This window comes from Jaculus jaculus, chromosome 2, assembly GCF_020740685.1.
Source record: "Jaculus jaculus isolate mJacJac1 chromosome 2, mJacJac1.mat.Y.cur, whole genome shotgun sequence".
Taxonomy (NCBI): domain Eukaryota; kingdom Metazoa; phylum Chordata; class Mammalia; order Rodentia; family Dipodidae; genus Jaculus; species Jaculus jaculus.
In genome coordinates this window covers 18,800,437-18,824,007 of record NC_059103.1, presented here as the reverse complement: position 1 = coordinate 18,824,007, position 23,571 = coordinate 18,800,437, and the positions used below count along the sequence as shown (strand labels likewise).

Here is a 23,571-nt window from a genome sequence, read left to right as displayed (position 1 = left end):
GAATCAGAGATGAGAAAATTCAGCTCAGAAATTGGTAGTAAAGAGTGACAGTCACGAGTGTTCAGAAGTTACACATGTAACAGGCCCAGAGTTCAAAGGAAATACCCTACATTGTAGACCTAGGCTTCAAAGGAAATACATACGTGGTAGACTCAGAGATCAGAGAAAAATCATACATGTAATCCAAGTGAGAAGGTACCCCAAAGCATAATGAAGCTATAAGGCAAGTTTAAAACTATCCAGGCCAAGAAGCCAGGCTGGGTAGGGGAAGCCAGATTTACATATATCCAGATAAAGTTCATTACAGGGCAGAGATCAACACGGACAAGTCTTTATAGTCAATTAAAAATGGATTATTTTACCTGGGCATGGTAGCACACGCCATTAATCCTAGCGCTTGGGAGGCAGAGAGAGGATCGCTGTGAGTTTAAGGCCAGCTGGGATTACATAGTTTCAGGTCAGACTAGTCTAGAGTGAGACCCTATCTTGAAAAAAAGAAGAGGAAAAAAAAAAAAAGATTGTGCTCCTTCCTCAGACTCAGAAGACCTGATTGATTTGCAGATTCAGGGGTAAAACCAAAGGCCAGCCCACCTAGGGAGTGTACTAGACTGTGGAGGCCGCAGGGGGCTCTGCAGCCCGGTGTGGATGAAACTGGACCTGATGCGCTTTCCATTCCAGATGGGGTGATGTCTGGTTGCCTCTGTAAAACTGCGTAAGAGAAGCTAGTTTTCTCCTGAGTCATTTTCAGTATGGTGTTGGATGCATGTTGGGAGCAGACAGTTTTGCAAGGCAAATGATAAGGATATGCTGAGCTATCTCTTCAGCCTTGTTATTTTGTGATCCTTGGGATTGAACCCATGGCCTCATGCATGCTAGGCAGATGATGTCCCTAGCCCAGACCAAGTTTTTTGAAACACCAACAGACCAACCCTCACTACCATACACCTCCAGAACAGTTTTTTTTTTCCCCGAGGTAGGGTCTCACTCTAGCCCAGGCTGACCTGGAATTCACTCTGTACTCTCAGGGTGGCCTCAAACTCACAGCGATCCTCCCAAATGCTGGGATTAAAGGCGTGCGCCACCACACCCGGCCTCCAGAACAGTTATTTTTTGGTTTATTTTTATTTATATTTATTTGAGAGTGACACAGAGAGAAAGTGACAGAGAGAGAAAGAGGCGGAGAGAGAGAGAGAGAGAGAGAGAGAGAGAGAGAGAGAGAGAGAGAGAGAGACAGAGAGCAAGAGGGAGAGAATGGGGCACCAGGGTCTTCAGCCACTGCAAACGAACTGCAGACGCTCGCACCCCCTTGTGCATATGGCTAACATGGGTTCTGTGGAATAGAGCCTTGAACCGAGGTACTTAGGCTTCACAGGCAAGTGCTTAACCGCTAAGCCATCTCTTCAGCCCTCCAGAACAGTTTTTATGTCCCCAACTGAAAGTCTTCACCCATGAAACAAGTGGTTTACATCCAACCTACTCACCGCGGTCAAGAGTAAAGAGGGCAAGTGGGAGTGAAAGTGTGGGATAGAAAGTCACTTGGGTGTTATTTCCAGATTGTTTGGGTTGTGATCAGGATGGGTTGTGAGTCAAGGTTTTATTTATTTATTCAAAAAATTGTTAACTTGGGCTGGAGAGATGTCTTAGCGGTTAAGCTTTTGCCTGTGAAGCCTAAGGACCCCGGTTCGAGGCTCGGTTCCCCAGGACCCACGTTAGCCAGATGCACAAGGGGGCGCACGCGTCTGGAGTTCGTTTGCAGTGGCTGGAAGCCCTGGCGCGCCCATTCTCTCTCTCCCTCTATCTGTCTTTCTCTCTGTCTGTCGCTCTCAAATAAATAAATAAAAAGTGACCAAAAATATTTTTTAAAAAATTGTTAACTTGAGAGAAAGAAGCAGAGAGAGAGAATGGGAGTGTCAGGGTCTCCAGCCACTGCAAAGGAACTCCAGATGCATGAGCCACCATGTGCATCTGGTTAACGTGGGCACTGGGGAGTCGAATGTGGGTCCTTAGGCTTTACAGGAAAGCGCCTTTACCGCTAAGCCATCTCCCCAGCCCTGAGCCAAAGTTTTAATATACACTCAGGAGTATGGAACAATTTTTGTTGGTTTGGCCCAAAAGAAAAACATGTCCCCCATTCCCTTTACACATCATGCTACAGGCACGCAGATCCACTAACAGACACGTCGTACGCAGGCGCACAGGAAATCCGCGAACGTGTATCACGCACGCCTTCATTCACACACACAATCCAACCAATGAAAAGGAACGTCTCTAACTCTCGCGCTTGAGGAGTTTTGTCCCGTCCGCGCCACCATCGGGCGCCCGGGGTCAGAAGTCGCGGCAGTGTTGGCAGTGACGCGTTTCTTCATTTTTCACCCGGAAACCACGGCCGCCGGAGCCTGAGGGGAGCCGGCGTTGCGGTGGCAAGCTCGGGGCTCACTTCCGGTCTTCGCGTCGGCCCAGAAGGAGCCGCACGCAGTCCCCGGAGGGACGGGGAGGATGGTGCAGCCTGGTGGCTCCGGCCCCGCCGCGCGCCGCCGCGAGTGAGCCCAGCGCGGCCACCGAGAGCCGGCCCGGCCCGGCCGGGTGAGCCGGGGCTGCGGGCCTGGGAGGGCGGGCGGCGGCTCGGGGCGGCCTCGGGTCGGGTCGGCGCCGCGCTCCTTCGTGTGCGGCCTGCTCCCAAGTGCAATCCCGCCCGGGAGCCTTCGACTCCTTTGCCATTTGTTTTGACTCGTGGGAGCTGTTGGCCATAGTTCCCCGTGCGCAGAAAGAAAGAAGGTGGGAGGGAGCCACGCACGTGAAGAAGCGGTGAAGACTGAATAGTGGTATATTTTTTATTTTAGCTTTTGAAATCCTTGAGACAGGGTCCGTGTGTAGCCCAGGCTGTCCTCGAACTCACTGTGTAGTCCAGGCTGGCTTTAAATTTCTGATCCTCCTGTTTCAGACTCACCGGTGCTGAGATGACAGGGTTACTTGTTTGAAAACAGAATAGTGCGTATATATGTATGCATTCTTTTGAGGCAGGGCCTCACATAGCCCAGGCTTTCTTTGAACCCTTAATCGTTCTGCTCCTGCCTCCTCAGCGCTGGAATGACAGGTGTGTACCACCATACCAGGCTTGAAAATAGAATAGTTAAAAAAAAAAAAAAAAGCCACGCACACATAAATTGTTTTAGCTTTTGAGTTTTTGTGACAAAGTCTTAAATAGCCTAGGCTGGCCTTGAACTTTTGATCCACCTCCCCAGTGCTGGAATGACAAGTGTTTACTACTGTGTCAAGCTTGAAAATGGAATAGTGTTGTGTGTGTGTGTGTGTGTGTGTGTGTGTGTGTGTGTGTGTGTTATATACAATATTTATATTTTTTTCCTTGAATCTGAGACATGGTCTCATGTAGCTCAGGTTGACCTGGGTATATTGCCTAGGCTAGCCTTCAACTCCTGATTCCTTTGCCTCAGGCTCCTCAGTGCTAGGATCACAGGTGTGTGGCACCATGCTGAGCTGAAAAATAGAATGGTGTTATTTCCTTCTTTTTTTCCTTTAGAATCTGTGAGACATGGTCTCATGGAGTCTAGGCTAGCCTTGAGTTCCTCATCTTCCTGCCTCTATGTCCCCTCTGCTGGGATGATAAGTTTATACCATCATGGCTAGTTTGGAAGCAAAATAGTAGCATTTAATTAATTACCTTTTTTATTCTTTTGAGACAAGGTCTTGCTATGTAGCCCATGCTATTCTGAACTCCTGATCTTTCTACCTCAGACAACCCAGTGCTGAGATCACAGGTTTGTACCACTGTGCTAAGTTTGGAAATAGAATATTGTTTTTTAAAATTACTTTTTTAAAATAAAAGGATCTTGCTGTTAGTTTAAGGCCAGCCAGGACTGTATAGTGAGACCTTGTCTTAAAACAAGCCTGGCGTGGTGGTGCACCTTTAATCCTAGCTCTTGGGAGACAGAGGTAGGAGAATCACCATGAGTCTTAGGGCACCCAGAGACTACATAGTGAATTCCAGGTCAGCCTGGGCTAGAGTGAAACCCTAACTCAGAAAACCAAACCAAACCAAACAACAAAAAAAAAAAACCATGAGGGGGGAAGCTGCATGATTTACACTTTTAACATCAACACTGGGGAGACTGAAGCACAAGGATCAGGGATTCAGGGTCAGCCTGGGCTACCTAGTGGGTTTAAAGCCAGCCAGCTTGCTAAATAGCAAGAACTTGTCTCAAAAAAAAAAAAAAAAAAAAAAAAAAAAAGCACAACAACCAAACCTAAGGAATAAAATTAGATCTGTTTTGTTGTTTTGGATTGTCTGAATGTCATCAGAGTGTCCTGTTAGACAGCTGGTGAGGGGGCCAGCTTTGTGGAGTAAAATCTAATGTGAGTTTAGTTTTCTAGGAAGAGTAAGTACAGCCCTCCCTGGGTGGTGGGTTGGTTAGCTTTGGGGTCAGCTTTGGAAAGACTAGCTCTCTCTGAATTGTTACTTTCTTGTTTCAGTGGTGAGCCTCTGTGGGAGGTAGTGGGAAGCAAAACTCAAAGGCTAGTGGTGTGAGTCTTTGATAACTGCTTTCTACCTATAGTGCCTTTTTTTCTCCCCAGCTTGGAATCTGAGCATAAGTAGGCTTTTTGTTGTAGGTGGTTGCTGCCTTCAGGAGTGGAAACCAGTCAGAGATTTCCTTCCCATTTCCTCTTATTACCTAATGATTCTTGAAAAAGTAGGCTTGTGGTACACCTAAAAGATACTTTGAGATTCCAAGGGTACTTACTGACTGTAGGAGTAAGGAGGTGGTAAACTGAGAAAGTTTTCTGTGATCTGATTCAGGCAGACTGGAATCTGGGCTGGCATTAGGTATGGATGGAGGTCATCAAATGTTGATGCTGTGGACTCTAGCTGCAGCTGCTCTGTGGAGGAGAGAGCTAAGCCCAAATCAAATTTCTGCCCACAACCTACTGAGAGAACAGGAGGCTATAAAATGCAGCTGGGAATTGCCATAGGGATGTACCAGCTGTTATGGATTTTGTGATGGTTAGGATGAGAGAAACTTCATCCAACTATGTCTACAAAGATCAAGAGGATTGGGAACCTTCAGAAATAGCTTGGGATGAGGAAGCCAGGGTCAGCTGGGCCTTTCCATATTAGCAAGGCAGCTGGTTACAGGTTAAACACTGAAGTAAAGAGAAGAGAAAAACATTCTGCCCTTGTCTGACTGCTGTTGTATTTCTCTGTTCTAAGACTTATTTGACTCTATTAAGCAGCTGATGGCACAAAACAGAGCTTACCTCATTTTAAGGACAACATAAAGGATGCTGACTGTCGTTCCTGTCTGGGTTTAACAGTTGGGAAAATCATTTTGGTGTCTGCGTTTTGTTTCCATGATGACATTCAAACAGAATGCCATGTCATAGTTCTGGAACGTAGCTCTGTCCGGGCCCTCTCTGTCTTCCCTGTTCCTCTTTCTCTAGACACTCGCAGGAGTGCACCACCTTCACTATTTCATGCTTCTTTTCCACCCTTCTTCCCTCTCTACCCACTGCTCCATCTCCTGCATCAGAGAACATATAGTCCTGATAGGTGACATGGTACCAGGCATGGAGGACCTGTAGGACATTTTGGTCAGTATTGACACACTGCAGAATCCCATTTACTATGTAAAGGCTTGTAAACTTGGTTATTACCCTGACACTCCACTTAAAATGAAGAAAGGAAGCCGGGCATAGTGGTGCACACCTTTAATCCCAGCACTCGGGAGGCAGAAGTAGGAGGATCACCGTGAGTTTGAGGCCACCTTGAGACTCCATAGTGAATTCCAGGTCAGCCTGGGCTACAGCGAGACCCTACCTCAAAAAACAAAAAAGAAAGGGATATAGAGGAAAGGTTTTTTTTTTTAAGCAAACCAAATATTCATGGAAAATTAACTTTGATAAGTGTGGATGTTAGAGGTTCATGTTGGGAGTTTTCCTTCCATTCCCCCTTTCCTTATTACCGAGGCAGGGCCTCTCACTTGAACTCAGAACTCCCCAATTTAGATAATGTAGCTAGCCATCTTACCCCAGGGGGTCCCCTGTCTCTGCCTCCTGAGTTTATAGGTGGTCTGCCATACTCTGCCTCCTACTCAAGCCCTCCTACTTGCATGGTGAGTGGTTTCTTCATTGAGCCATATCTTCAGCTCCATTAGAAATTTGCTTTGTTTTTGATTTTTCAAGGTAGGGTTTTGCTCTAGCCCAGGCTGACCTGGAGTTCACTCTGTAGTCTCAGACGGACCTTGAACTCACAGCTACCTTTCTACCTCAGCCTCCCAAGTGCTGGGATTAAAAGCGTGCACCACTATGCCTAGACTAGACTCTTTTATTTTATTTATTTATTGTTTTTTTTTGAGGTTGGTCTTACTCTAGCCCAGGCTGACCTGGAATTTACTGTGTCTTCTCAGGGTGGCCTTGAACTCATGGTGATCCTCCTAACTCTGCCTCCTGAGTGCTAGGATTAAAGGTGTGTGCCACCATGCCTGGCTAGAAAATTTTTTGAAAGAAGGTTCATGCTATTTTGCTAGTTAGAGCTCACCACCACTGTTCACATTTCTCATGTAGGGGCTTGCACATGTAGTTTTCCTTCTGAGATACTATATGTTATTTAAACAGTCCCCTGTATTGTTGGATATCTAGTTTTTCTATTTTATTTTTATGAGGCAGTGTCTAACCAAGGCAGATCTGTAGATGTAAAGCTCACTGTGTAGCTGGTTTTGAGCTCCTGGAGATTCTCTTACCTCGGCCTCCTGAGTGCTGGCATTACAGGTGTGTGCCACCACTTCTGGGTTTGTGGCTGGGATTGAATCCAGGGCTTTGCATTATAAGCTAACACTGTGAACTGAGCTGTTATCCTTAGACTTTTTTTTTTTTTTTAATTTTAAACACAGCTAAGGCAAGCAATTCATCAGTTAAATCTTTGTTTTCAGCATCGTTAAGTTTTTAGACATAGAATGATAGAAGCAGACATGTGCTAGGGTTAACTGTTGATAGGAATGGTCATGTGGCTCTCAAGAAAGTATCCCACAGCCTCTTCATCTCTTTTTTTTTTTGACAACTTCCATAATTGTAAACAATATCCCATGGTAATCCCCCCCCCAACTTTCCCCTTTGAAACTCCACTTTCCACCATATCTCCTTGCCCTCTCAATCAGTCTCTCTTTTATTTTGATGTCATGATCTTTCATTCCTATTATGATGGTCTTGTGTAGGTAGTGTCAGGCACTGTGAGGTCATGGATATCCAGGCCATTTTGTGTCTGGAGGAGCACGTAAGGAGTTCTGCCCTTCCTTTGGCTCAGACATTCTTTCTGCCTCTTCATCTCCTTGTAAGGAACTTGTGTTCCAGAAACTTTGTATTGTTTGAGCTTGCTTAGGTCACCATCTGTAGTTTAACCATGCTGTCTAGGCACTCTAGCTAGGTCATGTACTGGTGACTTTCACTTGTGCCTTCTGTACCTGTGCAGTTGCTTTTCTAGGCTATCTTGTGTACCTCAATTTCTGTGCCTTTCAGCATGGCAGCTTCCCAGCCTGCTCCTTTCTCTCCATACTGGTTTCTAGCAGGACTGTCACTAGAATTGGGATGATTACTTTCTTTTCCTTTTCCTCAACAGAACTCACAATATATTCTTTTTAAAAAGTATTTTATTATTTATTTATTTACTTGAGAGAGAGAGTGAGAGAAAGAGGCAGAGAATGAGAATGAATTGGTGTGCCAGAGCCTCCAGCCATTGCAAGTGAACTCCAGATACATGCGCCACCTGTGTATCTGGCTTATGTGGATCCTGTGGAATTGAACCTGGGTCCTTTGTCTTTGCAGGCAAGCACCTTAACTGCTAAGCAATCTCTCCAGCCCAGTATATTCTTTTTACTTATTTAATTAGCTTTTTGGTTTTTCTGAGGTAGTCTCACTCTAGCTCAGGCTGACCTGGAATTCACTGTGTAGTCTCAGGGTGACCTGGAACTCATGGCAATCCTCCTACCTCTGCTTCCCGAGTGCTGGGGTTAAAGGCGTCTACCACTACGTCTGGCTCTTTTTATTTTTATTTTTAAATTTTCTTTCTTTCTTTATTTCCAAGGAGAGAGGGGTGGAAAATGGGCATGCTAGGGCTTCTACCTGTTGCAAACGAACTCCAGACACATGTACCACTTTGTGCATTTGGCTGTATGTAGGTTTTTGCTGGGTGTGGTGGTTCATGCCTTTAATTCCAGCATTTGGGAGGCAAAGGTAGGTGGGTCACTGTGAGTTCCAGGTCTCTCTGAGACTGCCTAGTGAGTTCTGAGTCAGCTGGGACAAGAGAGAGAACTCTACCTTGAACCCCCCCCAATATATTTTTTTAAGGAGAGAGAATGGGTGCACCAGGGCCCCTTGCTGCTGTGAATGAACTCCAGATGCATGCTTCACTTTGTGCATATGGTCTTGCATGGCTGCTGGGGAATCGAACTCAGGCCATTAGACACTGTAAGCAAGTGCCTTAATTGCTGAGCCATCTCTCCAGCCCTAATATATTCTTTAATGAAAAGTAAAACTTACCATTGCAAAGATTACAAAACTCTTTGTACAGTAAAGAAATTCATAAATTTATTTAGTTCTTATTTCTTATTTGGAGATGATTGTGAATGATAGAAAAGAATATTGAGTTTGTGAATTATGTCTTTGAACCAGGCGTGGTGGCTCATGCCTTTAATCCCAGCACTTGGGAGATAGAGGTAGGAGGATTGCCATGAGTTCGAGGCCATCCTGAGACTACAGAGTGAATTCCAGGTCAGCCTGAGAGTGAGACCCTACCTAGAAAAAAAAAAATGCTCTTACTGCTAAGTTTGGTGACACACTGGCAACCTCAGCACCATGTAATCTTAGTAGTCCTAGATGGAGGCAGCAGGATCAAGGTCAGCTTCAGCTACATACCAAGTTTAAGGCTGCCACCATGTGTAGCACATAAAATGGAATGTTTTAAAAAATATATTTTTAGCCAGGCATGGTAGTGCATATACGTATTTATATAATTTATTTATGAGAGAAGCAGAGCGAGATGGTGCACACCTTTAATCTTAGCACTGGGGAGGCAGAGGTAGGAGAATGGCTGTGATTTCAAGACCTGCCTGAGACTACATAGCAAATTTCAAGTGATCCTGGGTTAGAATGAGACTCTACCTTGAAAAAAGAATAAATTGGCATGCTAGGGTCTCTTGTTGCTGTAAATGAACTCCAGACATGTGCACCCTGTGTGTGGCTGGGGAATTGGACCCTGGGTCCTGTGGTTTTGCAAACTAGCACCTTTAACCACTGAACCATCTCCACAGTCCCTTATGAAATATATTTCTTGTTTGGCATATTGGTAGGCCTGTAATCGTAGCACTAAAGGGGGCTGAGACAGAAGAATTGTGAATTTAGGGCTGCATAGCAGGAACCCCTGTCTGAAGAAGTCAGGGAGGATGCTTCCTGTAGTTTAGATTTAAGTGACAATCTAGGAAGAGCCAGCTTTTCAGGAAAGCAGAACAGTTCAGATTTAGGCATGTGGGATGTGTGTGGTAAATGGAGAGACAGTGGGCACATGGATATGGAGGGAAGATGTAATTCTCAACCTGTCATGTTTTGGAAAAAAAAAAAGCAGGATATGCTATGGGATATAGTAGTGCAAATGTTGTGAGGAAGAATTGCAGATGGAGCAGGGCTATGTTCTGGAATATTTACATTAGAAAATAAAATGTGGGCCAAGATTCCAACTAATAAAAAAAGAAAGACACAGCTGAGTATGTCCAAGTAAAGCAGATACAAAAACATAAAAAAAAAAGTATAGGATTGAGGGTGTACCTCAGTGGCCTAGCATGTGATAGACCCCAGATTTCATCCCCTACACTGGGAAAATAATGTAGAAATTGCTGAAATAGAAAATAATCTAGTCAAACTATTGAGCCAAATACTCGTTCTTTGAAAACATAAGTATGAGCCAGGTGTGGTGTCACAGGCCTCTTATCCCAGCACTTGGGAGGCAGAGGCGGGAGGGTCTTCATGAGTTCCCTGAGGCTACATAGTGAATTCCAGGTCAGCTTGGGCTAGAGTGAGACCTTACCTTGAAAATACAGAAAAAAACACCACATAAATATGAATTGAAGAACATCTGTACTGAAAAACAAACAAGTACATTGGACAAATCACAAAATAATACTGTGACATAAAGTTTAAGAACCAATATAAAATAATTTCTTCTGATACATCTTACCAAAACTGACAACAGAAATGGGAAACAGATTTGTAGACATTTTAAAAAAAGAACATGAAATAGGGAAGATAGCCCCACCAAAAACCAAACAACTTGCCAGACACAAGTGGTTCTCTATTTCTTATTCACATTGTTCTTAAAAATTGTCAGTGAACAGATCTTTATCTATTTATATATGGAATACACACAGTCAAGGAGAATGAGATATCAGCCTATACTTTACTTATCATTTATTAGTAATATGAAAGCTGGGAATAGCTGGGCGTGGTGGAACATACCTTTAATCCCAGCACTTGGGAAGCTGAGGTAGGAAGACCACTCCTCAAAAAAATCTTGCTTCTTCATAAGCTAATAGTAATAATAGATAATATAATGTGTGTGTGTGTGCTTGAGATGGTCTCATGTAGTCCAGGCTGCCCTTGAACTCTGCTGTGTAGTTGAGCATGACCTTGAACCCTTGATCTCCTGTGGCCACCTCAAGTACTGGGATTTTAGCTGTGTGCCACTATGCCTGGCCTCTTCTAAGGAGTCTTTTGAATGAATTTACTGAGCAGACATTTTTCAAATTGACCATATTTTTCTTCACCTAACAGTGATACAGAAACAAATATGAGCATTATGGCTTTCCTTCTGGTAAGTTGGTCCAGCTTACATTGCCTTGTAATGCATTTGCTTCAGGTGCAGCTGACGAGAATAATGATCATCATCAACCCTCTGGAGAACCTGAAGCTGTACATCAGCAGCCGGCCTCCGCTGGTGGTCTTCATGATCAGTGTCAGTGCTATGGCCATAGCCTTCCTGACCCTGGGCTACTTCTTCAAAATCAAGGAGATCAAGTCACCAGAAATGGCAGAGGTTTAGTATTCTGATTTCTCAGACTGAGTGGATCTTGTAGAGAGGGAGGGATAATTTTTTTTCTTTTTGGGTTGTAACTTTTTGCTCCTAATGAGAAAGATTAGTATTTATTTTTAATTTTAAAAAATAAAGTTATTTGTATATGTGTGTATGGACACACTAGGATCTCTTGCTACTGCAAATGTATGCCTGTCTGGCTTTATATGGGTGGCTGGGAAAATGAACCTGGATTTGTGAGCAAGCACCTTTAACTCACTGAACTGTCTTCCCAGCCTCTGTGTGTATGTTAGATGTTTTTATTTATTTGCAAGCAGAAAGAGGAGGGGAAGGGAGAAGGGAAGTGGGCACACCAGGAACTTCCAGCCACTGCAAATAAACTCTAGATGCGTGCATCACTTTGTGCAATTGGCTTTATATGGGTACTAAAGAATTGAACCCCTGGCTGGGCGTGGTGGTGCATGCCTTTAATCCCAGTACTTGGGAAGCAGAGGTAGGAGGATCGCCATGAGTTCGAGGCCACCCTAAGACTACATAGTGAATTCCAGGTCAGCCTGAGCTAGTGGGACCCTACCTTGAAAACAAACAACAACAACAACAAAAAGACAGCCATAGTAAAAAATATATATATATATTTAGAAGCCAGACATGGTGGCACATGCCTTTAATCCCAGGACTTGGGAGGCAGAGGTAGGAGGATCACCATGAGTTCAAGGCCACCCTGAGACTACATAGTGAATTCTAGGTCAGCCTGGGCTAGAGTGAGACCCCATCTCAAAAACACTACACACACAAAAGAATTAATGCCAATGTAGTGTATATTTTAGGTTATGGGTGTGAAAGGGATTAGGAAAGTCACCCTGTTGTGTCAGTGTGGGAAGGTAATGGCTGTATTGTGACTGTTGTTTGAATAATCAACTCTGAATTACATGATGCTACACTGAGGGTCATAATGTGACTTACACCTGATTCTCTCTTCATTTTGCCAAAGGATTGGAATACATTTCTGCTACGGTTTAATGATTTGGACTTTTGTGTATCGGAAAACGAAACACTGAAGCACCTCTCCAATGACACCACCACCCCAGAAAGCACCATGACCAGTGGGCAGGTCCGAGTATCCACCCAGGTCCCCCAGACCCTGGAGGAATCAGGCCCTGTTAACATCTCAGTGGCAATTACCCTGACTCTCGACCCTCTCAAGCCCTTTGGAGGGTACTCTCGCAATGTTACTCACCTGTACTCTACCATCCTAGGACATCAGATTGGACTGTCAGGTGTGTATATCAGCTGCTTTCCTTCCACAGTTATTAGGCAGCAACTGGGAAAAACAGTGTTAGTGAGGTGTGGATGTACTCGTGGGTGTGGTTTATTTTTGCCTCTGTTACCACTCTTGCTGAACTTGAACCACATGATAGAAAGGTCTTCTGTTTCATGGTGCAGTAGCCCCTCAGTGAAAGCTAGCCAGAGTGAGGACTGGGGATGCTAGAGGCTCAGCTCAGCAGAAGAGCACTTGGTTAGCGGGTGCTAGGCCCTGGGTTCCATCCACAACATGGGGGGCAGGGGCACAGAGGAAAAGGAGACAGCTAGTCTAAAAAATTGTAAGGAACTGGACATGGTGGTTCATGTCATTAATCCTAGCACTCAGGAGGGAGAGGTTGGAGGATCGCCATGAGTTTGAGGTCACCCTGAAACTAATTCCAGGTCAGCCTGAGCTAGACTAAGGCACTACCTTGAAAAAAAAAAAAAAAAAAAAAAAGTAAGACCTGTATCTGTACTTTGGTTGTAGCACAATTGACCTTTTACCAACATAGATTTGAACTACATATTCCACTTGAACATTTTATTTTTAATGTTCTTAAAGATTTGTGACAGTGAAAAATAGACAGCTGAGCATGATGGCACATGCCTTTAATCTCAGCACTGTGGAGGCAGAGGTAGGAGGATTGCTGTGAGTTCAAGGCCAGCCTGAGAATCCAGAGTGAATTCCAGGTCAGCCTGGGCTAGAGTGAGACTCTACCTTGAACCACCCCCCCAACCAAACAAAAGAGTTATTGATGAGCTGCATCATCTACATACCAAAAAGTATGTTATAAATGCATAAAACATATATACCTATTACAAAAAGTTAAGGGGCTGGAGAGATGGCTCAGCTAGTAAAGTGTTTGCTTTGTGAGAATGAAGACTTGAGGGCTCTAAAGATGGCTTAGCTGTTAAGGTGTTTGCTAGCAAAGCCAAAGGACCCAGGTTCGATTCCCCAGTACCCATGTAAAGCCAGTTGCACAAGGTGGCACATAGCATCTGGAGCTCATTTGCAGTGACTAGAGAGGCTGGCACACCCATTTTTTCTCTCTATATGCCTCTTTCTCTCAAATAAATAAAATGAATGAGGACCTGAATTAGACACCTAAAACTCATATTAAAAAAAAAAAAAGCCGCCGGGTGCAGTGGTGCACACCTTTAATCCCAGCACTTGGGGGGGTGGGTGTGTGCAGAGGTAGGATCAGTGAGTTCAAGGCCACCCTGAGACTACATAGTGAATTCCAAGTCAACCTCAGCTAGAGTAAGACTCTACCTTGAAAAACCAAACCAAGAGAAAACAGAAAAACAGGAGTAGCCCACACTTTTAATCCCAGTGCTGGGAAGGTGGAGATATACATATCCCTGGTGTTTAGTGGCTGGTGCTGTAGCTCATTGCAGCATTGTTACCTAGACTCCTCCAGTGAGATGTAGGGGCATGACTGAGCAGTAGAGCACCTGCCTAGTATCCCTCAGTGAGGGGCTGGGCGTGGCTTAGGGGTAAGGCACCTGTCTAGACTCTCCCAGTGGGTGGCTGGGGTGTGGCAGCAGTAGAGAGCTTGCCTAGCATACTGGAGGCAATGGATTTAATTCCCAGTACTTCAAAACAACAACAACCAAAAAAACCCCAAAACCACATGATGAATTAATATATAATCAGGAACTTAAAATAGTTCCTGCTACAAAGAAAAAGTTTTGTAAGCACTTGTTGAATAATATGAAAAGTAAACATCTTTAAACCATGGAATACACACCCTTTGATTAACTCCCTGACATGGTAGATGTGTTTCTTGGGAGCTGGATGAATCTAGAAAGGTTTCATTCATATGAGAGGCTTAGGCCTTAGAAGAGTAACTTTCATTCCTTTGGTTCCCCAAAATTTTTCTGTCAACTCCATAGAGCAGTTGGTCAGTGCCTTCATATTTCCTACGGGCTGTTAGAGTGGACAGCTATTCTGTGGTAATCATGCCACAGGTGATTTGTGAGTTTCCCTGGCAGCACTTGGATCTGAGATGTGCCTGTAGAATGTCTTGGTTAAGTTTAAGCTTCACTTGCTAGTATAGGATCTCTTCTGTTAGACCTCTGGTCACATTTGTGAAGTAGTGGTAGATTTCAGGTAGAGTGTAAGAATGCTTCACAACTGTAAAAGCCTTGGTCACTACCCAGCCCACTTGACACTGCTGGTCCCTGTCCTGGCATCTCGAGTCCTGGCAGAAAAGTGGTCTCTTTTCTGAACCACCAAGTTGAGCAGGACTTGCAGTCTGAATTAGAACGGCAGTTCTAGAAATCCCACAAGGCAAGTGTGCAGCTAGTTGGGTTTGACTTCAGGATTCACTTAATACCAGTGAATAATAGATGGCCTCTTGCCTGTGACTCTCCTTTATAGGCAGACAAGCTCACGAGGAGATAAATATCACCTTCACCCTGCCTGCTGCATGGAGTTCTGATGACTGTGCTCTCCATGGTCACTGTGAGCAGGTGGTGTTCACAGCCTGCATGACCCTCACAGCCGCTCCTGGCGTCTTCCCTGTCACTGTGTAAGTGTGTCCTGGGCTCTGTGGATATGTATGGGATGCTCCTGTGTGCCATGGGTGTGGCAGGGGAGCCTTCATGGATTTTCACTAGCTAGACCTATTCTAAGGAGTACTTAAGGTTAATGTGTAATTCTAAATGCAGAACTGCATATGACAGTGAGAAAGCTAGTGCCTCAGTAGGGCAGTTAACATCTGGTTGCTGTTACATGCTCTTAGGCTTCTTTTCCTACCTGTGTCTCAGGAAAGGAAGAGCCGTGCCTCCTCTGAGAGTGACCTACAACTAGGGATGCCTAAAGATAATGTTGGTTCCTCTCTGTCGCCTAGAAAGTGTGTAGTGTGGTATGTGTATGGATAGTGTATTTATGTGTGTATGTATGTACAGAGGCCAGAGGAGAATGTTCGGTGTCCTCCTCTAATACATTTCAACTTTATCTTGAGATTGATTCTCAACCTGGAACTGCCATATTTTTTTTTTTTTTTGCATTAAGACTGGCTGACTAGCAAACCCCAGTGGTTCTCTCATCTCCACTCTCCATAGTTCTAGGGTTACAGGTGTGCATAGACACACCCAGCTTTTTACATGGGTGCTGGAAGTTGAACTTAGAGAGTCTAAGGCTCTCGTGCTTGTCTGGCAAGTGCTGTTACATGTCTAGTCTTTTCCCCAGCCCCCTAAAGTGTTTTTATTTTTATTTATTTATTTTTAAATATTTTATCATTTATTTATTTGAGAGAGAGACACAGGGAGAGAGAGAGAGAATGGGTGTGCCAGGGCTTCCAGCCACTTCAGACGAACTCCAGGCGCATGTGCCACCTTGTGCATCTGGCTTACGTGGGTTCTGGGGAATTGAACCGAGGCCCTTTGGCTTTGCAGGCAAATGGCTTAACTGCTAAGCCATCTCTCCAGCCCCTGTTTTTTATTTTAAAAAATTTCATTTATTTACTTGTATGTATGGGCATGCCAAGACCTCTTGCTGCTGTAAACAAGTGCTCGTTCAGCCTTATACGGATGGCTCGTGAATTAAATGTGGGCTGCTAGCAGGTTTTGCAAGCAATGCCTTTGACAGCTGAGCCATCTCCCCAGCCTCCTAGTTAGTTTTAAAGTTTTGTTTGTTTTGTTTGAGATAAGGTCCTGTGTCATTCAGGCTACCTTCAAACTCATTATGTAGCCTATTCTATATGGAACCTTGTCTCAGAACAACAGCAAATGACCCTCTAACTGAAAATATAAAGGTGTTTATCCCAAAGGAATGTGATACTGTCTTTCTGCATGTTACCTTCTTCAGTGTTGTGCCGTGGGAAACCCAGGTAAAGTCTCAGATCACGGAGCTGGTCTCTCCCTTGCTTCCTCTACAGACAGCCACCACACTGTGTTCCTGACACATACAGCAATGCCACACTCTGGTATAAGATCTTCACAACTGCCAGAGATGCTAACACAAAGTATGCTCAAGACTACAATCCTTTCTGGTGTTACAAGGGGGCCATCGGAAAAGTGTACCATGCACTAAATCCCAAGCTCACCGTTATTGTTCCAGATGTAAGTGAGAAAAGCCTTCTTTCTGTGCATGCGCATGTGCATGCAGGTGTATTTACTTCTTGGGTTAGCTTAGTTCCAGCTACTCTGGGTTTCTAGTTGGTCTGAAAGAGCAGAGCCTCGGAAAATCATGCCACCTGCTAGCTATGAAAGTCTTGTTTTTGTTTTCTGTTTTGCTCAGCAGTAGTGACGTATGTTCTTAATTGGCAGGGATTATAGGACACGATGTGTGGTCTTGTATGCATATGACCATTTGTGGCACAATAACTAGTGCCATTGGAGTTCAAAAGGTAAAAGAAGGTTGTAGAAGGAAGTGGGTCTTTTTTTTTTCTTCCCCCTGAGGTAGGGTCTTGCTCTAGCCCAGGCTGACCTGGAACTCACTGTGTAGTCTCAGAGTGGACTCAAACTCATGGTGATTCTCCTACCTCTGCCTCCCGAGTGCTGGGATTAAAGGTGTGTGCTACCACGCCTGGCTGTCTACTTTTTAATTTCAAGGTAAGGTCATACTCTAGCCAAGGCTGACCTGGGACTCATTCTGTTTTAATTGTGATCCTCCTACCTCTGACTCCCGAGTACTAGTATTAAAAGTGTGAACCTCCATGCCCAGCTCTTTTTTCTGTTTTTGAGGCAAAGTCTCTGTAGCCCAGGCTGGCTTAGAATTTGTGATTCTTCTGCCACAGCCTCCACAGTATTGGAATCACAGGTGTGTGCCGCCATTTTCAGCCCAGGAGTTGAATCTTTGGCTAGATATTGAGTCCTGAGTAGGATTTAGCTTAACGAAGGGGAAGGGGAAGAAAATGTTCCTACTGAGTTTGGCACATGATCTGATTAGCTTAAGACTTGAGCTCTCTATACTGACATCTTTTCTTTCTTTTTTTTTTCTTTTGGTTTTTGGTGCTGGGATTAAAGGCTTGTGCCACCAGGCTGTACTGACATCTTTTAAGTGTCTTTACTTTTCTGAATGTGCTAGGTGGATTTCTCTGCATTTCCTTTGGCTCTTTCTCCTTCCCTGTATAATCTGTATCTGGCTGAGGAAGTTGGTAGGTCAAAGGGGTGCAAGGATGAGCCCTGGCTTTGGGATGAATAAATGGAATGTAAAGGTCAGATTCCAGAGCCCTGAGCTGAGGCCTGTCTCCTTGGGAGGACCATGACAGATGGCCTGTGTTTGGCATTTGTAAAGCAGTGTTGCAAGAAGACTGGTCTGCTGCCTGCTCTCTGTGTGAAAGCAGGGAGCACATTGCCCATGTCATACACACTGGAGATTCAGGAAGTGAAGGGAAAAAAGGGAGTGGGAGCATGCCTGGGTCTCTTCTGCACTGGAGCACTGTGATTGTGTGTAGGAGATCATGGGAATGAGTGCAGTCTGAACCACATTTAGCTTAGGCACTCAGGAATGGCCAACATAGAGGCCAAAGGAAGCCAGGAAGCTGGTGGGAGAGTAGCCCGGGAGAGCAGGCACAGGCTGTTGGCCTTACAGCTGAAGGCCATCAGAGTCAGGTGTTGTAAAGATGAGTGGGGAATAAGGACAAACTACTGAGGCATCACTGGAGAAGACAGCCTGGTGGGGTTTGGGTAGTATGGGCGTGCAGAAGCCACAGTAGAGGAAGAAGTAGGTGATCCCTGAGACCTATCAGAAACCCATGTCTTCTGAATAAGAGCTAGGTGTGTAGTTTGGGAGAGAGACTTCTGTACAGTTTGATTAACATTGGTAGGAAAAAAATTAATACTGGGGCTGGGGATATAGTGAAAGAGCATTTGTCTAGCATGTGTGAGGCCATGGGCTCAATTTCTGTAATAAACAAAATAAAGTTGCTGTAGTTCTAGGTTTTGAGAGTCCTGCTTCAATTGTAGTTGCTCATTAATCGAGTATATCTTCTGGTTTTCCTCTTACATGTTTAGGATGACCGTTCATTAATAAATTTGCATCTCATGCACACCAGTTACTTCCTCTTCGTGATGGTGATAACGATGTTTTGCTATGCTGTTATCAAAGGCAGGCCCAGCAAATTACGTCAGAGCAATCCTGAATTTTGTCCTGAGAAGGTGAGTGGTAAGCAGGATCTGGCCCTGAAACAGGTCTCAGTATTCAGAAATACTCAGCTTGCCATTTATCATTTATTGTGAGTCACCCTTTTCCTCCAAGAAATGAGTCCCTGACTTTCCATGAGGTGACTACCCTCAGCCTAAGTTACAGTGTTGGATTTTCAACCATAACCAAACACATTAGCTGGTAAAAGGTACTGTGGTGGTGCTCTCCTATAATCTTGGCGTTCTGGAGGCTGAGGTACAAGGATCATAAGTTTGAGGCCTGTCTGGCTACATAGAGAGACCTTGTCTTAAAGTAAAGACCTTGACAGCTGTTGTCATATTCCCTTTGGAGAACCACTGTCCCTGGGTGGGCTACGTCCCTCCTCCACTTGCATTAGAAGGATAGTTGTTGCTGAGTACACACAGTTAATTCTTTTTTTTTTTTTTCGGGGGGGGGTGGAGGAGGTTATAAGGTCTAAGTAGTGGCGGGAAAAGGCATAGGGTGCGGGTCTCAGGGGCACAGTTAATTCTACAGATCTCACAGACTTTTAGGGTTGTGCGAAATTGTTTTCTTATGTCTTTTAACTTCCCTGCATGACAGATGTACATGGTGAGGACAGCCCCCTGTCTAACTGAGGGACCCACTTGCTGTCTTCTAGGTGGCTTTGGCTGAAGCCTAATCCCACAGCTCCGTTTTTCTGAGACTGAGAACCATGATCGTTGCCTGCTGAGCCAGCCAGGGCCTGGTCACTCTGTGAATACACAATCTTGCAATGTTGGGTTATTCCAGCCAAAGACATTTCAAGTGCCTGTAACTGATTTGTACATATTTATAAAAATTGATCTGGAAACTGGTCCATTGATGCACGTGCTTTGCCCTGGGTGTAGCCTGAGCCCGTCACCCTTGTCATCTTCACTGGGGGCCTGTGGACTTGGGATCTTTCCGTGTAGCGCTGGGGGGATTTGTGGATCTTGCTGGAGCAGAGTAGCTCATGTTTGTACCGAGGTCACAAGTGCATCTCATGGGTGGGTGAGGTTGGTTGTGGCTCCTTTGTGGCCCATGTGTGCAATGTTTGACACAGTCTGCACCTTTGATAGATACTGCGTTTCAGAAGCCACAAATCCATTTTGTGGATTTCATGTGTCTGTGGCTTAATAATCATAGTAATGACAGTAATACCTTTTTTTTTTCATTTTGCTTGCAAGGAAAAATACTATCTTGAGTATTTTTATTTTTTTAAGAAAAAATAAAATAGTCACATTTTAATACTCCTCTAGTTAGGACAGATGTGTGCTTTTATTCTGAGTGAAAGGTTAAGTATTTAAAAGTCACCTATGTGACCTTTCATTTTCCACATGGACACTGAGGAACTTAATTTTGTTTGCATTGGTCTTTTCCTCTGTTACCTCCTTCCTGTGTTACAAAAGTGAAAATAACTTCCTCACTCAGAAGGGCTTAAAAATTCAGTTAACAGCTCTGCAGTTGGGTCACAGCACAGTCTCCCTTTTGAATGCAGGTAGTAGTATGGAGGGAATGATTGTCATGAAACGTGTTTTTATTCTTTCTGTTTTAGAAAAGAGGATGAATTTCTTTTTTCAATCTTGCATTTATTTTATACACCTAACAAGTCTTCAAAAGGAAGATGGCAGCTACTAGGTGTGTAGTGTAAAGTTGGAAGCTACAGTTCTGATTTGCTGTTCATCAAACAAAACTAAAGCGTCTTGCTTATCTCTCTCTCACTGTCTCATTTTCCCTTTAAGACAATTATGCATCATGTATTTTCCAGTGGTTTTGTTACTTGTGTTCTTACTGTTTTTTGTTACATCATTTTGCCTTAAATAACTCAATGATTAATGATTCTTATTTTCTCCCATGTTGTGTTATAGACATGCTGTTGTGCCCATAATCCCCGCTCTCAGAGGCTGAGGCAAGGAGAGTCAAGAGTTCCAGGCCAGCCCGGGCTATCTAGCAAGGCCTGTTCCCTAGAAACAAAAGAAAAAATCCTTAGACATAACTGCCTGCTGTTCTGTAACTTTAGGTCTGTAGTTTGTCTCAATTAGAATTACCTTGTGCATTCTGAAATGTTTTGGTTGTGTTTTATCCCGGGCATTCTTAAGTGGAAAACAGTATGATTGCTAAAGTAATCACTGAAGTTTTGTAATATATTAGTATCCCCCCCACTCCTTAGTATGTTTCAAGGGCACTAATCATGGCTGTCTACCCAGGGTCATTTTTGTATGATATGAATTACATACAACATGGCTAATTTACTATGAATTCCATTTAGTTTTCACTTCAGAGACTTTGAGACCCCTATTAGACAAGATTGAGAAAGAGCCATTTGGCTTGACTATAAGAAACATTAGTGTCCTTGGGACCATCAAATTTCAGATTAAGCTGCTACTGATTAACAAAATCCCATTGGAATGGAGTTACAAGGATAGATTTGTAGGTGGCAGAATAAGAGGAAAATGAGTGGGAAAAGTCACTTTCACTGGTTTGTTCAATCCAGCTTATATTGCTATTAAGTCACCCTTCTTTCAATTACAGGCAGTGGCTGGAATTTGTACATTGGGGAGGAATAGGGTTAGGCATGAGGAGGGGAAGTACCAAAATTCTGAGGCCAGACACTTTAAAATCTAGCATTCACCATAGCAGGCTGGGTGGATGGAGGAGGCTGAGGGAAGAGACGGCCACAGACTGGGTGAGGAAGGGGTCTAGGACCTGAAGAGATGTCTGTCTCAGGAACACACATGGCCCAGTCCTCAGCTGTTTCTTGCTGGTGGACCTCAGGATTGGAAGAATGTCACAGACAGTGACCCGCTGGCCATTTGGGGATGATCCCCTGCAGCAGCACTGGCTCATCCTCAGGCATCTTGGACTGGAGGTCCAGTCAAAGGTCAGCAACTCCCTATGAGATGGTTGTTTCAGATCATATTGATCTCTTTCCTTTTCCTTTTGTCCTGTCGCTGTATGATACGACTTGAATCAGTTTTGATTCTGTGTGTAAGTTTTTCTCGTTAGGAACCCGCCGTTTCTGTTGCGTTTTCTCTGACGATGTTGTAGGGATTCAGCCTCCCAGTGTTTCAGCCCTCCTGAAGGCACTGTGGGGTGCGAGGGCAGCGGATCCATTTCCCGTCCCTTGCTGCATGAGAGTCACTAGCTGATCTGTGATGGCATCACTTCCCTTGTTAATTTTCCATGTTTGGAGTATGTGCATATGTGCTTTACAGAATAAAACATCTGGATTTATTGGCCTTGTCTTCTTTTCCTCTAGTCTGTTGGGTATCTTCTATGGGAAGAACACAGGCAATGAACATGTTGGTTAATTTTTAAAATATATTTTGTTTATTTATTAGAGAGAGGGTGGATGTGTCAGGGCCTGTTGCCACTGCAAACAAACTCCAGATGTATGTGCCACTTTGTGCATTTGGCTTTCATGGGTACTGAGGAATCAAATCTGGGTCCTTATGCCTTAATCACTAAGCCACCTCTTCAGCCCCCAGTTTTGTGAAGCCCATTCTTTGGAAGTATAACCTATGGTAAGGATGAGAAGTGGTAGTGCTTCTTGTTAAGGTGGCCTCTCCTAGCCCATGGGGCTTCTCTGTGACAGCACAAAGCCTCTTGTAGTGTATTGAGACCTCGCACTCACAGACCTGTCCCTCCAAACTGCCAGAAGACAGAAATGGCTAGGAGTACAGCTCAGTGGCAGAGCACCTGCCTAGAATCCTTCAGTGAGGGACTGGGGGCATGGCTCAGTGGCAGATAATCACAGGGAACTTTTCCCCTGGGGTGACACAAACCCATGTCTCTTCACCATCTAGGGCACAGATGGCAGATCAAAGTACAATTGTACCAAAACCAGTTTTGGGGAAGCAATGTGTTTATTGGGATTATTTACAGAGCAGAGTGAGGGGTTGCTAATAGGAGCCATGAATAACTCAAAGGGAGCAGCATCACCCAAAGCCCAGCCCAGCATAGGTGATGACTCACAGCAGCTGTATCTCTGGAGCCAGCTGCAAACCCTGCAGGCAGCTCAATCACAGTCTCCTCCCCAAGCAGGTTTCCCTTTCTATGACTTCAGGGAAAGGTCTTGCAACCTTTTCTCATACCTGCTTACTTTCTGAGTCTCCAGAGCGTCCTCTCTTCAGGAGGGAATGTTTCAATTTCTAATTAACATTGGTCAAAGTTAAGCATTCATGTAACCTTGAGGAGTGTGCAAACTTTTAAAACTTTTTTTTTTTTTTTTTTTAAGAAAAAAAGAATTGAGCCGGGCGTGGTGGCGCACGCCTTTAATCCCAGCACTCAGGAGGCAGAGGTAGGAGGATTGCTATGAGTTCGAGACCACCCTGAGACTCCATAGTGAATTCCAGGTCAGCCTGGGCTAGAGTGAGACCCTACCTCGAAAAACCAAAAAAAAAGAAGAAAAAAAGAATTGGTGTGCCAGGGCCTCAGCCACCGCAGTGCCAGAGGCTTGCACTACCTAGTGCATTTGTGTGACCTTGTGCTTGTGTCACCTTCCTGCATCTGGCTTACATGGGATTTGGTTGGTTATTTATTTGAGAGCAACAGACAAAGAGACAGGTAGATAGAGAATGGGCACGCCAGGTTCTCCAGCCACTGCAAATGAATTCCAGATGCATGTACCACCTTGTGCATCTGGCTTACATGGATCCTGGGGAATCAAGCCTTGAACTGAGGTCCTTAGGCTTCACAGGCAAGCACTTAACCGCTAAGCCATCTTTCCAGCCATTATGTGGGATTTGGAAACAGAGTGAATATGGGTCCTTAGGCTTCACAGGCAGGTGCCTTAACTGCTAAGCTATCTCTCTAGCCTCACCCCCTCTTTTTTTTTTAAGTGTGAGAGAGTATGAACTTTTAAATTTCAGGTCTCCTAGACTTGACTTCCTGAACCACTACAGCTTCCTTCAGGAAGGAATATTTCAATTCAGAGGTCTCTTACACAGTAATAGAGCATCTACTTAGAACTCTCTAGAGAAGGGCTGGGGGTGTAACTTAGGGTAGAGTTTTCTTTTAGCCTGTACTAGGCCCTGGGGTGGGGTTCCATCTCCAGCACCATACTAGAAAA

The 23,571-nt window shown here is 44.5% G+C and overlaps 1 protein-coding gene across 2 annotated transcripts; it reads left to right on the top strand.

The window, feature by feature from the left end:
- The first annotated feature begins 2,407 nt into the window (after positions 1–2,407).
- Positions 2,408–21,734, top strand: Tmem248 (transmembrane protein 248). Of its 2 annotated transcripts, none has more exons than XM_045143718.1 (7): positions 2,408–2,583; positions 10,913–11,089; positions 12,078–12,363; positions 14,772–14,922; positions 16,273–16,456; positions 18,353–18,496; positions 19,141–21,734. In XM_045143718.1, the coding sequence occupies exons 2-7, from the start codon at positions 10,931–10,933 to the stop codon at positions 19,159–19,161; spliced, it is 945 nt and encodes a 314-aa protein (XP_044999653.1). In that variant the 5' UTR covers positions 2,408–2,583; positions 10,913–10,930; the 3' UTR covers positions 19,162–21,734. The 2 variants fall into 2 exon arrangements, with proteins under 2 accessions (XP_044999653.1, XP_044999652.1); XM_045143717.1 differs by lacking the exon at positions 2,408–2,583 and adding an exon at positions 2,666–2,822.
- The last annotated feature ends 1,837 nt before the right edge of the window (positions 21,735–23,571 follow it).

Excerpts from the sequence above, each read along its gene's own strand:
- Tmem248 (XM_045143718.1), top strand. The coding sequence starts at position 10,931 with ATGATCATCATCAACCCTCTGGAGAACCTGAAGCTGTACATCAGCAGC. Across the intron at positions 16,457-18,352 it reads TCACCGTTATTGTTCCAGAT|GATGACCGTTCATTAATAAA; the intron begins GTAAGTGAGAAA and ends TTACATGTTTAG. Across the intron at positions 18,497-19,140 it reads CTGAATTTTGTCCTGAGAAG|GTGGCTTTGGCTGAAGCCTA; the intron begins GTGAGTGGTAAG and ends GCTGTCTTCTAG.